This window comes from Triticum urartu, chromosome 6A (assembly GCF_056163025.1).
Source record: "Triticum urartu cultivar PI428250 chromosome 6A, HENAU_Tu73, whole genome shotgun sequence".
In the NCBI taxonomy this organism is placed as follows: domain Eukaryota; kingdom Viridiplantae; phylum Streptophyta; class Magnoliopsida; order Poales; family Poaceae; genus Triticum; species Triticum urartu.
Window position 1 is genome coordinate 369,265,006 of NC_141878.1, and position 17,140 is coordinate 369,282,145.

A 17,140-nucleotide genomic window follows, 5' to 3' on the forward strand; every position below is an offset into this window, starting at 1 on the left:
ACACGTGCTAGGTCAATACTGATTCCGCAACGGACTCGCTCCGCTCACTCGTCAGAAGTTAGCCTTTCCCTTTATACTTGAATTTTGAGCATAACATAACAATTTGAAGATGAAAAGCCCTCATCTCCCCCAGGGCCGCCCTCGCGAGGACTAAAAGCCTGACTTATGTACTATCCAGAATCGAGGCAGCAGCGTAGAAATTCCTGTGACTCAACAGTGGACCTATCTTTTTTTCCTGATCCATTGTAATGTTCACCTAGCCTATATAGAATTTTGTTATTATACCTTTTGTATGTAGAAGTAGTGGTAGTATTGATTTTGAGCCGGAATTATTAGCTGTTTTATGACAAAGAAGGCGCATCAAGTAGGTGGCCAACCCAGCCCCTGCAGCTAGGAGGAGTCCATCCTGCCCGTGATCCCTAGCCGAAACCTGCAAGATCCTGCCCATTTCTCTTGACTTGTGCTGCATCTGCATTGCCCCTCTCCTCTCTGGTCCCTGTTTTCACATGTCCACCTCCAACCCGAACCTCATCTCGATTTGAAGAGCGTCGCAAGCAGCACTGAAAGTTCACCAAAATGGACTGCTTCGGTGCCTTAAGGCACCTACCTTTATGTCTATGATATGTGGACCTAACAGATGGTTGACCCACATGTCAGTGACCCAAAGGCAGGTGCCTTCAAGACACCGAAGCTGCGTCCGCAAACAGTATATGTGCGCATAGTTGGACTGCATATTCCTGTTCCCCTTCCCTCTGATAAAATCAAATCAAATCTGACGACACCTCGAATTAGGAGGCTACTGAATCTGGGGAAGGCTTCTCTCTCCTCCCTCCAACCACTTGCTTGTGCATGCATGAATCATGATATAAGTAGAAGTAGAGCCACCTCCAAGCCACGGCTCACACAAAGTTAGCACTCATCCTCACTCGCCTGCTGGTGGTTATAACCAACCAACCAACCTCCTCCGCTCACTCAAACCTCCTTCCTCTGTTTAGTTACTACTCGGCCACCATGAAGTTTATGAAACTTGGCACCAGGCCCGATACCTTCTTCTCCTCCTCCGACTCCGAGAGGTACGTGCTGATCCTCATTCCGCGCGATCTCTGTCAGATTGTTTCTTGTGCGAGCTTTGTGCGTGATTCCGCGCTTCTTTCTGCTCCAGGTCCGTGTACACGGAGGTGGCCACTGACCTGCAGATCCTGGTGGGCAAATGCCTCTATCATCTCCACAAGGTAATGGACGATCCAATCCAAGAACCAGATTCATTCATGTCTCTCTCTCTCTCTCTCTCTCTCTCTCTCTCTCTCTCTCTCTCTATGTGATTCCACAAGAAACGATTTGTTTTCTGCGCATGTTACGATCGCAACCTCTGACTGTTTCTCTAATCTTAGCTTGCATTGCCATGCAAGAATTGATTTCCTGGTTTGTGTTCGCGGTTGGAAGGAATCTCTTATCGATCGGATCCTGACAAGATTGTTTGTTTCCTGATGACAGTTTCCTCTGCTCTCCAAATGCCTGCTTCTGCAAGCGCTCTGTGCCGAGTCCGGCTGCGGCGGCGACGGCGACGTCATCGAGCTCGCGGGCTTCCCGGGCGGCGCCGAGGCGTTCGAGGTCTGCGCCAAGTTCTGCTACGGCATCACAATCACCGTCAGCGCACGCAACCTCGTCCCGCTCCGCTGCGCGGCCGCTCACCTCGGCATGTCCGAGGCCGCCGACCGCGGGAACCTCGTGGCCAAGCTCGACTCCTTCCTCGCCTCTTGCCTCCTCCGCCGCTGGAAGGACGCGCTCGCCGTGCTCCACTCCACGCGCCACAACGTGCCGCTGTGCGAGGAGCTCGGCCTCACCTCCCGCTGCGTGGACGCCGTCGCCGACCTCATCGCCAACCCTGCCGTCGCCGTTGTCCCCGCCAAATCCACGTCCGCGTCCCCCTGGTGGGCGCACGACGTCGCGGAGCTCGGCGTTGATATGTTCTGGCGTATCATGGTGGCCGTGAAATCGACCGGCGCCGTCAACGAGAAGACCATCGGCGACGCGCTCAAGACGTACGCGCGCCGGTGGCTGCCCAACGTTGCCAAGGACGGGCTCGCCGCGCAGCAGCCGTTCGACCACGCCGTCGGCGCCAGCGTGAAGCAGATCACCACGAGGCACCGCCTCCTCCTGGAGAAGATCGTGAGCCTTCTCCCGGTGGACAAGGACGCCGTCTCCTGCGCCTTCCTCCTCAAGCTCCTCAAGGCGGCCAACATCCTGAGCGCGTCCCCCGCGTCCAAGGCAGAGCTGGTGAGGAGGGTGGCATGGCAGCTCGAGGAGGCCAGCGTGAGCGACCTGCTCATCCCGTCAGTGTCCTGCATGAGCGACATGCTGTACGACGTGGACGCCGTGGCGGCCATCCTCCACGAGTTCGCACTGCGGCACGCGGCGGCCACCGCGCCGGCGAGGAGCCCCGACGACAACAGCCCGGGACGGTCGGACGGGCACCGGCGGTCGAGATCCGACGAGAGCGTGGGGTTCGACGGCGCGCGACGGTCGTCGTCGGCCGCGCCGGTGTCGCAGTACGCGTTGGCGAGGGTGGGCAGGCTAGTGGACACGTTCCTGATGGAGGTGGCCAAGGATCCCCACCTGCCGGTGGAGAAACTGCTCGCGATTGCCGAGGCCGTGCCTGACAGCGCTCGCCCGGAGCACGACGGGCTCTACAAAGTCGTCGACTCGTACCTGAAGGTGATTTCTTTTTTCAATCCTCAAATTCGTTGTGTCGCAGCGCAGACCCCTACTTGGAAGTTGGATAGTTTTTCGACTTGTTTGCATAAACAATGGAGAGTTCTGATCTGTCAGTTTTTTTTTCTGTGCATTGCAGGCGCATCCGGAGATGAGCAAGAGCGCAAGAAAGCGGCTGTGCCGGGTGCTCAACTGCCGGAGGCTGTCGGAGAAGGCGTGCTCGCACGCGGCGCAGAACGAGCTCCTCCCGCTCCGCGTCGTGGTGCAGGTGCTCTTCTTCGAGCACGCGCGGGCGGCGGCGCTGTCGGGCGCGCCCGTCGCCGGCGAGCTGCCGAGCAACATCAAGGCGCTGCTGTCCAAGTCCGGGTCGGAGGAGGACGACGCCGACCGGGTAGACGAGCAGCGGCTCCGCGCCCTGGCGTCGGGCGCGTCCCCGGGGGACGACTGGAGCGTGGAGGGGCTCCGGCGCGCGGCGTCCAAGATCGCCACGCTGCGCATGAAGATGGAGGAGGACGACGAGGACGACGAGGAGTTCGTGCGCAAGGCCGGGCTGTCGCGCAGCGCGTCGCTGCGGTTCAGGGCCTTCTGCGCTATGCCGACGGGGAACCCGAAGCGGATGCTCAGCAAGCTGTGGCCGCTGGGAAGAAGCATCACCGCCGACCGGCATTAGCAGCATAGTACCACTAGCAGCCAGCCAGCCATTAGGTTTTTGTAATTTGCTTCTTCCGTCGCATATTTTTGTTGGGTTGTCTACCTTGCCCAAGGCCTAAGGTTGTTTTGTTTCTCTCTTCCTGTAGCTGCGAGTGATCATGCATAATTGTCAAAATAAATCAAATAGGAACTGCACAGGTTACTTCTATATATTGTATACTATTATACCCGCTGCTTTAGTACAACTTTAAGAGAGTATGATTTTTTGAGAATTATCAACCCGATCGAGTGGCAACGCCTGACAAAACACGGTCATGATGATAAGCAGTTTCGAATCATGTTTGATAGTACTATGTACAAAAAAGAGGCCATCCATCACCAAGCACTATCTTCTTTTCCGTGTCTTATGATTGCCATCCACTTGGCAAAGAATTGCATCTAGAAGAGTTAAAGAAAACAAGGACAGAGAGAGAGAGGGAGAGATGAGCATGGATGAAAAATTCCACGGGAGAACAATGCACCGAAGATACAGTATAATAATTTTTTTTAGCATCAGTACAGGCCTAAGGTTGTTTTGTTTCTCTCTTCCTGTAGCTGCGAGTGATCATGCATAATTGTCAAAATAAATCAAATAGGAACTGCACAGGTTACTTCTATATATTGTATACTATTATACCCGCTGCTTTAGTACAACTTTAAGAGAGTATGATTTTTTGAGAATTATCAACCCGATCGAGTGGCAACGCCTGACAAAACACGGTCATGATGATAAGCAGTTTCGAATCATGTTTGATAGTACTATGTACAAAAAAGAGGCCATCCATCACCAAGCACTATCTTCTTTTCCGTGTCTTATGATTGCCATCCACTTGGCAAAGAATTGCATCTAGAAGAGTTAAAGAAAACAAGGACAGAGAGAGAGAGGGAGAGATGAGCATGGATGAAAAATTCCACGGGAGAACAATGCACCGAAGATACAGTATAATAATTTTTTTTAGCATCAGTACAGACACAAGCGCTCATATATACGCGCATACAAATACTGCGAGCATCAGGATTTGAACCCTGGTGGGTTCGGGATACCACTGTCCACCTAACCAACTCAACTATAGGTTGATTCGTAGATATAGTATAATAATTATCTTGCCTTTCAACGTGAAAGATCCTCTTTGTTAGGTCTGGCGCGTGTGGAGGGTCCGAATAAGTTATGTGCGCGCGGCTTGATGATGATGGGATGATGAGAGCTCACCTCAGCTCCAAACGTTGGGTCAGCAACCACTGAGCCAGCAGCAACAGCTCAGCATGGCCTGCCCTAATTTTCTAGGCGCCTATGATGGTCGATCTTCAGCTTCTTCCTCATCAGTGGCATGGGGGCAGCCTCATCCACCTCAGGCCCCAGTGCCGCTTCACAATTCAGAGAGGCTATGTCGTGTCCTGGAGAAATTTCTTCACTAGGGTACAACATCTACCGATTTGCTATTATTGATCTTTTGCGACGTGTCTCAAATTGTCTAGAGGTTCATCATTGCTTTTCTTTCCCTGCCAATGTCCCATCTTAATTGTTGTCAATTCTGATTACTTAGTGGAGAAAAATGTGTCACGCTCCATTTTTGAATGCATGTCGCTTCTCGTCACTTTAGTCTGTTTATTATGTCTCCATAAATAATATTTAGAGAGTTGTTATAGATCACTTGATTCTTTTTATAAATGTCATTTTTATTACTTCCTTCGTTTCCGTATACAAAATCACTATGAAAAAAATTGCAACTATACAAGGCCATAATCAAGGCAAAAAATGATGGCGTTGCCTCGTACATTAATTTACTCAATTTACTCTATTGAATGCACTTGATGATAATGACACTCTCAATTACGTACTTCCTCTCTTATGTCCACTCAATTTACTCTAATTTGCATGTGCATTATTAATTAACCCGGTAAATGGGAAGGCAAGTTGACTTGCAAAACATGCATTAAATTTATGGCTTGATACATGTAATTTAGGTCCATGGCCTTATACTAGAAAATGAAGGGAGTAACTGAAAAGAGCTTTGGTACATCTATGTAATTTTTTCCGTGTAACTTACCAACAAGCTGAGGTGGCCAGATTTGGTTGGAGGGGAAAAAGGCCCACGCCCACCCTGTGAAATTCGGGGGGGGGGGGGGGGTGGAGGAAAGAACATACCTTTTCGATTACGTAGAGTTCTGCATAATGAGTATACACCGAGTTCTGCATAATTAGGATGCACATAGCCAACACGAACTTATACACATTAAAAAAGAGAAAAGAAAAATGTCGCCAACAGTAATGTCATAGAAGATCGAAACCGTTCCTACGAAGCGCAGGGTGGAGAGCCTATTTGTCGTGGTTTTGTCATGGCAGATGTCCTCGAGAAAGGACTTAGTCATGAGGCCATCACAGATAGGTAGTAGTTTGAACGGGGTTGATCGGAATTGAGAGACACGAGTTTACCCAGGTTCGGCCCCTCTCGGTGGAGGTAATAGCTACTTCCTGCTTGATTCGATTATTGCTTGGGATCTCGATTTTAAGGGTGTGTTAGGGCCGGTTTTCTGGGACATAAAATCCCAGCAAATGACCCTTGTGTCATCATCAACCCCAGGATTACTGTTGCTGGTGGACACTTCCTTAATACATAATTCCAAGCAGTTACAAGAATTTGAGTACAAGACCATAAATGTCCATTGAGTATAACAATGATCTCTAGTGGTGGATGACGGAAGCGACTCGTGGATCTCTAACGTTGATGGGACTCCCTTCCCACAGGAACAGCTGACCTGGCTAACTTCTATCTCATGTGGCTGCTGTCTTCAATTCCTAGGTTGCGGGGTGTCTTCATAGTGCCCCTCTCCAAATCATGATCTTTCCAAGACAATAGCCAGGGACAAGCCAGTGAGTACGTTTGAATGTACTCGCAAACATCATGAACAAAAGATATAATGAAAGCAGGCAGAATGCATGCAACTAATTTTAAGTATATTCTACCATGCCATGATAAGAATTTGATGCTACCATGTGAAGTATTATATATGCACAATTAATAAAGGTTGTCAACTAATATTAGTAAGGTATTAGTAAATCATAATGTTGCATAGAAATTTAAAGTCAGGCCTCGGGAGGTAGGACTGTCCTGAAGGAACCCAAGAGAAAAAGATAAAAGAATGCCACAGTTGGGCATCTTCGCGACGCCACGCAAAGGGCTTTACTTCAAATGAAATCAAAGGTTGAGGTAATTCTGGGTGGTAGAACCGCCCGGTGAATTCCAAAAGAAAATAACATATGTGCCAGTCAGGTGTCTGAAGCGATGCCTCATAAAGGGCTTATAAGAAAATAAAAACACGAGTATCGAGGTGGTAAAACCTTCCCCAAAGATAATTTAATATAAGAGAAAGGGTTAGTCCATAATAACATTGGTGATCACAATCTTCCATCATAAATCATAATCAATTTCTGATTTACTTCTTTTCCTCTGAAGACCGAAAATAAGACCGACACTTGACCCATCCAAGACTGTAGTCCTTAACTGTGGACACCGCTATTCGAATAGGTATTATACTCTACAGAGGTTGTACTCTTTACTCACAAGTAAAGGATTTCCTTAGTCAACCCTGAGACGCTCCGATTACTGTCTTTGGGTTGAAAACGCACCTAACCAGCACACACCAGTTTAACTTTCCTGATGCCAGGAATCACCCAAAGCATCTCTCAAGAAAACTCTAAGACGGAGAGGTCACAACCTTGCATGGGATCACAATTTATACCATGCGCTAACTAAGGGGTGCCCCCTCTCGGCCTCAGCCGGAAACACCCATGCCCCCTGACCCGATGAATGGCATTATTCCTGGAACTAGGGAACCCTCATCGCGGTCCTCTGTATGGTGTGTGTGTGGGAAAGGGGTTAACAACTTACTCAACCATACCCTACCTATGGCAGGGACATGTGGTAGCATGATTCAAGTATGGGGGTTATCGGAACAAGACTCGATCTATGGTCGACTCAGGAGGCTTATATTTTCCTGCAATGGTTAGCACAATTTCTTTCCTTGGTAGTACCCAACAGGGTCACCACCTAGCATGTCCCGACATGCCATCACTGATCACTCTCGTCCCAACGAGATCTCAGTCTCACGGTCACTTTTACTCATGACAAATCTTTCCTGCAGGTTAGCCAGAAAAACATGTGCATGTGTGGCAGGGGTAATAACCTCACCCAAGTATATCTCATGCTTGAGTGAAGGCAAAATATTATGAGTAGACATGCAGGCCATAACTAATACTATGCAAATTACATTTAAATTAGCATAATCATTATTCAAATATACTAGCAAGCAAACAACCAAGCATTCATCATATCAAGTGTCCAAGATGCTTGCTTTGAGCATGCAGAAGGGTTGAGTGCACTCCAAAAGTTTTGAAATTTCTCTTCCCTCCATTTTTCCTAATATTGCAATTACCACATAATTTGAAAAAAGTATAAAAAGTTGTTTGAATTTTTTAAAAACAAATACTAAAATAAACTAGATGAAATTTGAGGAAAGAATTAATTCATTTGGAGTTGTGGTTTAAAAACTAGAGGCAGTCAAAGTTTAGTCAAATTCTAATTTTAATTTAAATCTTATAAAAGAAAACGGTTTGGGATAGAATACACTTTCAGAAAAGGGAAAACGTACTTTAGGGACTACGCTTTCACTTAAATCGAGCCGGCGCGGTGCTGGGTCACTGACAGTGGGCCCGCCTGGCCCACCGGTCAGGTTTGACCAGTCACCCGCGCTCATCTCTCTTTCTGGTAGATCAGAGGTAGAGCTCTGGCGCTCTTCGCCGGCGAACAGCGGCGACCTGCGGAGAGCTGATAACAAGGTCGTGCTCAGGAGATCAAGGCGACTCCATAGAGGTGCTCCACAGTTACTGGAGTGGGCGCAGTCGGTGGTGGCGAGCTTTCGAGCGGACGACGACGTTGGGTGATAAAGGGATTTCGCCCATGGTTGTCTACTCCCCCTAAAATTGATGACTGCGAGGGATTTTTTGTGGCTCAAGGAATCTAATGGAGAAATAATTTGGAGAGTGGGAGGCTCTGGTTGCGTCGTAATCAACCGAAAGGTGGCGGCGTCTCTCTTCATCGGAGACGAAGAAGAATGGAGTTCCAGGCCAGTGGGGTGCTCCTTGTGGAATCTGGAGGACCAATGAGTGTTGGTTGATGAACATGACGAGCTCGGTTGTGGTTTAAATAGGCAGGGGAGGTGGTTTTGCGGCATCCAGAGAACGGCCACAATGGCAGTCGCCATTGATGGAGGCTGAGGTAGCTGGCGTGGTCGGTGGTGGACAATAGAGGTTGGTGAGGATGGTGGTGGTTATTTGTTAGGGGGAGGGCGTGCTATCTAGCTTCGGAGGTGCCAGATGGATTGGGCGGCTGATACGTCCATTTTGCATCATGCTTTTATATTGATATTTATTGCATTATGGGCTGTTATTACCTATTTTGGTACAATATTTATGCCTTTTCTCTCTTATTTTACAAGGTTTACATGAAGAGGGAGAATGCCGGCAGCTGGAATTCTGGACTGGAAAAGGAGCAAATCTGAGAGACCTATTCTGCACAACTCCAAAAGTCCTAAAAATTTACGGAGAATTATTTTGGAATAAAAAATATTAGGTGAAGAAAATACCAGAGGGGACCCACCAGGAGGCCACAAGCCCGGGGGGCGCGCCCTTGTGGCTTGTGGGCCCCCTGGAAGGCCTCCGGTGTCCATATTCTGCTATATGGAGGGTTTTCACCTAGAAAATATCAGAAGGAAGCTTTCGGGACAAAGCGACATCGTCTCGAGGCGGAACCTGTGCAGAAGCAATCTAGGGCTCCGGCGAAGCAGTTCTGCCGGGGAGACTTCCCTCCCGGAGGGGGAAATTATTGTCATCGTCATCACCAAAGATCCTCTCATCGAGAGGGGGTCAATCTCCATCAACATCCTCACTAGCACCATCTCCTCTCAAACCCTACTTCATCTCTTGTATCCGATCTTTGTCTCAAAACCTTAGATTGGTACCTGTGGGTTGCTAGTAGTGTTGATTACTTCTCGTAGTTGATGCTAGTTGGTTTATTCGGTGGAAGATCATATGTTCAAATCCTTAATGATATTCAATACCCCTCTGATTATGAACATGAATATGCTTTGTGAGTAGTTACATTTGTTCCTGATGACATGCGAGAAGTCTTGTTATAAGTAACCATGTGAATTTGGTATTCATTCGATATTTAGATGAGATGTATGTTGTCTTTCCTCTAGTGGTGTTATATGAACGTCGACTACATGACACTTCACCATGATTTGGGCCTAGGGGAAGGCATTGACATGTAATAATTATATAATGGGTTGCTAGAGTGACAGAATCTTAAACCCTAGTTTATGCGTTGCTTCGTAAGGGGATGATTTGGATCCACATGTTACATGCTATGGTTAGATTTGTCTTAATTCTTCTTTCGTAGTTGCAGATGCTTGCGAGAGTGGTTAATCATAAGTGGGAGGCTTGTCCGAGTAAGGATAGCACCCAAGCACTGGTCCACCCACATATCCCATTATTAAAGTAACAAACGCAAATCATATGAGTATGATGAAAACTAGCTTGATAGTAATTCCCATGTGTCCTCGGGAGCGCTTTGCTTTATATAAGCGTTTGCCTAGGCTTGTCCTTTGCTACAAAAGGACTGGGTGTTGGGGAACGTAGCATGCAATTTCAAAAAAATTCCTACGATCACGCAAGATCTATCTAGGAGATGCATAACAACGAGAAGGGGAGAGTGTGTCCACATACCGTCGTAGACCAAAAGCGGAAGCGTTAGGTTAACGCAGTTGATGTAGTCGAACTTCTTCATGATCCAACCGATCCAAGTACCGAATGTACGGCACCTCCGTGTTCATCACACATTCAGCTCGATGATGTCCCTCAAGCTCTTGTTCCAGTAGAGGGTCGAGGGGGAGTTTCGTCAGCACAACGGCATGGCGACGGTGATGGTAATGTGATCCGTTGATACGTCTCCGTCGTATCTACTTTTCCAAACACTTTTGCCCTTGTTTTGGACTCTAACTTGCATGATTTGAATGGAAATAACCCGGACTGACGCTGTTTTTAGCAGAATTGCCATGGTGTTATTTATGTGCAGAAACAAAAGTTCTCGGAATGACCTGAAACTCCACGGAGCGTCTTTTTGGAAATAATAAAAAAATACTGGCAAAATATCAAGACCAGGGGACCCACACCCTAGCCACGAGGGTGGGGGGCGCGCCTGCCCCCTGGGCGCGCCCCCCTACCTCGTGGGCCCCCTGGAGCTCCTCCGACCTCAACTCCAACTCTATATATTCACTTTCGGGGAGAGAAAAAAATAAAGGAGAAGGATTCATCGCATTTTACGATACGGAGCCGCCGCCAAGCCCTAAAACCTCTCGGGAGGGCTGATCTGGAGTCCGTTCGGGGCTCCGGAGAGTGGAATCCATCGCCATCGTCATCATCAACCATCCTCCATCACCAATTTCATGATGCTCACTACCGTGCATGAGTAATTCCATCGTAGGCTTGCTGGACGGTGATGGGTTGGATGAGATTTATCATGTAATCGAGTTAGTTTTGTTAGGGTTTGATCCCTAGTATCCACTATGTTCTGAGATTGATGTTGCTATGACTTTGCTATGCTTAATGCTTGTCACTAGGGCCCGAGTGCCATGATTTCAGATCTGAACCTATTATGTTTTCATCAATATATGAGAGTTCTTGATCCTATCTTGCAAGTCTATAGTCACCTACTATGTGTTATGATCCGGCAACCCCGAAGTGACAATAATTGGGACCACTCCCGGTGATTTCCGTAGTTTGAGGAGTTCATGTATTCACTATGTGTTAATTCTTTGGTCCGGTACTCTATTAAAATGAGGCCCTAATAACCCTTAGTTTCCAATAGGACCCCGCTGCCACGGGAGGGTAGGATAAAAGACGACATGCAAGTTCTTTTCCATAAGCACGTATGACTATATTCGGAATACATGCCTACATTACATTGATGAATTGGAGCTAGTTCTGTGTCACCCTAGGTTATGACTGTTACATGATGAACCACATCCGGCATAATTCTCTATCACCGATCCATTGCCTACAAGCTTTCCATATATTGTTCTTCGCTTATTTACTTTTCCGCTGCTACTAAATACTTTGCTGCAGATATTAAGTTTCCAGGTGTGGTTGAATTGACAACTCAGCTGCTAATACTTGAGAATATTCCTTGGCTCTCCTTGTGTCGAATCAATAAATTTGGGTTGAATACTCTACCCTCAAAAACTGTTGCGATCCCCTATACTTGTGGGTTATCATCCGCGCAGGCCTTCGTCTAAGCACTACGACGCTATGACCGGAGGAGTAAACTGTGGAGGGGGCCACCGCACGCGGCTAAGAGAAATCTTGGTGTGCCTTTGGGGTTCCCCCGCCCCTGTATATAAAGGGGGAGAGGAGGAGGCCGGTGGCCAGGAGGGGCGCGCCAAGGGGGGAGTCCTAATTGGACTCCTAGTCCAAATAGGACCCCCCCCATTTTCCTTTCTCACCGGAGGGAATAGGAAGGAGAGGCGTAGGGAAAGGGAAAGGGGGGCCGCGCCCCCTCCCTTGTCCAATTCGGATTGGGCAAGGGGGGCGCCACCTCCCGTGCGGCCCTCCTCTCTCTCCACTAAGGCCCATTAACTTCCCCCAGCGAATTCCCGTAACTCTCCGGTACACCGAAAAATACCCGGATCACTCGGAACCATTCCGATGTCCGAACATAGCCTTCCAATATATTGATCTTTACCTCTTGACCATTTTGAGACTCCTCATCATGTCCGTGATCTCATCCGGGAGTCCAAACAAACGTCGATCATCAAATCACATAACTCATAATACAAATCGTCATCGAACGTTAAGCGTGCGGACCCTACGGGTTCGAGAACTATGTAGACATGACCGAGACACATCTCCGGTCAATAAACAATAGCAGAACCTGGATGCTCATATTGGCTCCTACATATTCTACGAAGATCTTTATCGGTCAAACCGCATAACAACATATGTCATTTCCTTTGTCATCAGTATGTTACTTGCATTGCTATGTCATTTGCTTAGTTTAGACATGATTTGTGTGAGTGCCACATGTTTAGTGTCTAATTACCATATATGTGAATTATGCAATGCCATCTTTTTGCAAGACATTATATATGTGAATTATGCAATGCTATCTTGTTGCAAGGCATTATATATGTGAATTATGCAATGTCATGCTGTTGAGCCAAGCGTCATATATGTGAATTATATCATACCGTCCTTTTTTGTATTTCTCATTGCTTCTGTCGACAATGTTTGTATATTCAACTGCTCTTCCTATGCATCAGCCATTTGAATTGGTGATGGAGAAATCTGGAGTGAAAACAAGGTCTTCACAGCAGACAATGCTACCTGGTGAAGCAGATATGTTGCTGGTTATAGATAGCTCTTCAGAGGAGGATTCAGAGGCAGATGACCAGTCCTATTACCCCCTGAGGTGTATGCTCAAACTTGGCAGGGCTATATTACTCATATCATGCATATGTTGTATTGCAATGCTTAGTTTTTACATCATATACACGATATTGAATGCCATCTCCTTAGTTGACACATCATATATGCGATTGCCCTCTGCTCACTTCCTTAGTATATAAATCATATATTTGAATTATATCATGCCATGATGTTTACATAGACAACATGTATTTGAATTATGGCATGCCAACCCATTTTTCTAAAGACATAATATAGTTATATCATCTCATCATGTTCACATAGTCATCATATTTTGAATTATGTCATTCTATCCGTGAATTATATCATGCCATCATGTTTCCATCGACGGCATGTTTGTGATTTATGGCATGCCAACCACTTTAATAGACACATCGTATAGTTATATCATGTCATCCTGTTTACATAGTCATCATATTTTGAAGTATGTCATTCTATCCTGTTTAGATAGCCATCATACATGCGAAATTGTGTCATGCTATCCTGTTTAATTAGCCATCATATATTTGAAATTATGTCTTGCTATTCTATTTGGTTAGACAACATAAATGTGAATTATTTCATTACCTGTTTTCTTCCCTACTATCCATTGCACCTGTCTATCTTACAATGTCTGTACATTCAATTACTTTTCTTGTTTATCATCCATTTCAATTGGAGGGGGTGATGGCAGTATCTGTGGGAGTAAAAACATGGTCTTCAGAAAAGATCGTGCTACCTGTCGATGGAGGTAGAACCACGGTTGTACTTGCCCAAGAACCAGCCCCACCACACATAACCCACACTCATGCAGATTGTACCCCTACCCAGTTGGACAGAGAACCAGCTACACCCTTCTAACCCCAACCCCAGTAGATAGACACCCAGTTCCCGTTGACACATCACCGTCTCCACCACAGAGCACCCAAACACGAGCAGATAGTAAGGCAACTGCAGTGCCCAAATCACGAGGACCACCACTTCGAACCCGAAGTCAACGCTTAAAGCAGAAGAAGAATTGTTCTCAGGTCAGGTTCCGTAGCTATGGTTCATACTACTTTGCTCTTGCATCACTGTATTTACTGATACCAACTAATTTCAAATTTGAAGGATGCAATTGAAACTCCAATGGCGCAACAGGTATGTTTTAAACCTGTTTCTTCAGCGTGTTTGGCTGTTTGCTGTTGTAACTTGCTCTATGTTGATTTCAGTTTCAATTGAATAAACAGTTATGTTCTCATGCCATGCACATTACAAGTGTTGTTATTGCTGTGTAGTTTCCCACACTTATATTCTGTCTATGCTGCTTTGTCTTAAATAGATATGATTCGAACTGTATCTATCTTGATTTGGCAACATAAACTAGAATGATATAGACCATACAGTGACCATACTACATAGATATATGTTTGTTTCATGATGTTATCCTGTCCACCTTACTACTGAACTGGTAAACCTGAGATGTGTTTGTTTGTTTCTCTTTTAGAACCATAGTTGTACTTGCCCAAGAACTAGCCCCACCACACATAACCCAGACTCATGCGGATTGTACCCCTACCCAGTTGGACAGAGAACAAGCTACACCCCTTCTAACCCCAACCCCAGCAGATAGTAACCCAGTTCCCGTTGACACAGTACCATCTCCACCACAGAGCACCCAAACACGAGCAGTTAGTAAGGCAACTGCAGTGCCCAAAGCACGAGGACCACCACTCCGCACCCCAAGTCAACGCTTAAAGCAGAAGAAGAATTGTTCTCAGGTCAGGTTCCGTAGCTATTACTACTTTGCTCTTACATTACTGTATTTGCTCATACCAACTAATTTCAAATTTGAAGGATGCAATTGAAACTCCAATGGCACAACAGGTATGTTTTAAACCCGTTTCTTTAACGTGTTTGCTGTTGTAACTTGCTCTATGTTGATTTCAGTTTCAATTGAATAAACAGTTATGTTCTCATGCCATGCACATTACAAGTGTTGTTATTATTGTGTAGTTTCCCACACTTATATTCTATCTATGCTGCTTTATCTTAAATAGATATGATTCAAACTGTATCTATCTTGATTTGGCAACATAAACTAGAATGATATAGACCATACAGTGACCATACTACATAGATATATGTTTGTTTCATGCTGTTATCATGTCCACCTTACTACTGAACTGGTTTACCAAAATGAGTTTCATATACTACATTGTAAACCTATGATGTGTTTGTTTGTTTCTCCTTTAGAACGCGGATAAAATATTGGAGAAGAGTACCCCCGTTATGCAATGGTAAAGGAAGTAATGTAGATCAGGTTCAAGATAGTGAGACATCCCTGTTGTTCTCCAAGAAAGTTGATAAAAACTATATTGAAGACACTGAGAGAACCCCAAAGTCCTTTCTTGATGTAGTGTTCGAGTTACTGGCTACTACTGCTGGCACCAGCTCTTCGAACTCGCTGCCTGAATTAGATCGGCTTCTTGAGTCTCAACTTCAAGTTGAAAGACATTGATTAGATGTTATGCGATAGGAAGCCGAAGGACTGAGGAAATCCCTGCAGAATTCAGATGCATACTTTCTGGTGCAACAACAAGTGCTAGAGGATTTAAGCACCAAACAAGAGAAAGTTAATAAGCTTGCTGGACTTGTTTTGCTGCGGCGTTTATATGCTGCTTTGTTCCCTATATTTGCACTTGTGGCGAACTTTGATGCCCAGTGGATGTAATGTGTAATAGCCATGATAGCCTAGCGTAATTTGCTTGCTTATTTATTTTCGTTGCCTTGTTTATTTGTTTTCTTGTAGTCAGTGCAGTTCTTTTTCCGCGGTTTGCTAGTGGCCGCAATAACATATTTTTTTAAATAGGCCACATTAGCAATGGGCTACATTATTTACAATAGTTAACATGGGCCTCCTACAGGCCGTAGAAACAATGGGCCTTCTAAGGGCCGTAGAAACAATGGGCCTTCTACGGGGCGTAGACACAATGGGCCTTCTCCGGGCCGTATCATCAATGGGACTTCTACGGGCCGTATGATCGGTTGGCCAAACATGGGCCAATAACATACCACATTATGGCCGTAAAATGGGCTAGAGTTGAAATCGTCTGTTCATGGGCCGACCATAACGGACCGTCGTTAATAGGCCGTATTTGATGACGCTATGAAAATGGCCCAACGTATTAACGGGCCACAAACGGGCCGACTGTAACCATGGGCTGTATTTGGCCCACAAGCAGAAAATGACAGCAACGGGCCGAAAGTAAACGAATGCTGGAAATGAGCCCAAGAATAAATGGGCCCTGAGAAGGCCGAAAGATAACATGGGCTAGAAACGGCCCAACGGAATAATGGGCCGTTAATGGGTATAAAGTGATACACTGTTCATTACGGGCCAGTTATACCACGGGTCGTTAATGGGCCGAGGGTTACTAAGGGCCTCATATGGGCCAAAAGACGTCATGGGCCATACATGGGCCGGAAGTTAAAACAGGCTGGAATTATATTGGACGGCCCAGATGATGCTACTGGGTTAGCGGGCTGTAAATGGGCTATATGCGAACAGGCCATTAATAGGCTTGTCGTGGGCCGGCCCGCCACCTTTTGACCAAGTCAAACGGGTCGGCCTTTTCACAAGAATGGGCCTCTGTTGGGCCGTGCCACGTGTCGACGTATAATAGGCGCTCTGGGTCCAATGAGTGGATGACATCTGTCCCAATGGTGAGCCGACACATGTTTCCTCCAGCCAATGATGATTTTACACATGGAAAATCCCCATTGGTCGCGGCTGTTAACGGGTTATCGGATCCAAAACCGGACCCGATAGCTTAACGGCGTTCCATTATGGTGGATGCCATGTGTCGTTCACCCTTGACGAAAGCACTTCTGTGACGCGCGATTTATCGTCATGGAAGTGGACACTTCCGTGATGATAATTTTGGTAATGTCATGTAACACTTCTACGACAGCATAGGTATGATTATCTTGATTCTGTCATAAATTTGTCATGGATGTACATGCATGACAGAAAACGTGACCTACTATGACAAACACGTATCATCACGGAAGTGTATTTTTTGTAGTGAGTGGTCTCCTCCTGCTGCTCCGCACTTCCGACGATCTTCACCCTCAGCAGGTCGCGCTCGGCCCGGAGCTTGGCAGTGCCCTCATTTAATGGTCGGATGATGCCAGTAACCTATTCAAACGAGGCTTTCATGTCATCCTGCAACCTCG

At 46.4% G+C, this 17,140-nt stretch overlaps 1 protein-coding gene across 1 annotated transcript; it reads left to right on the forward strand.

The window, feature by feature from the left end:
* The first annotated feature begins 800 nt into the window (after positions 1-800).
* LOC125512841 (Phototropic-responsive NPH3 family protein) lies at positions 801-3,571 on the forward strand. Its single transcript, XM_048677914.2, has 4 exons — positions 801-1,073; positions 1,163-1,232; positions 1,495-2,715; positions 2,852-3,571. The coding sequence occupies exons 1-4, from the start codon at positions 1,012-1,014 to the stop codon at positions 3,380-3,382; spliced, it is 1,884 nt and encodes a 627-aa protein (XP_048533871.2). The 5' UTR covers positions 801-1,011; the 3' UTR covers positions 3,383-3,571.
* The last annotated feature ends 13,569 nt before the right edge of the window (positions 3,572-17,140 follow it).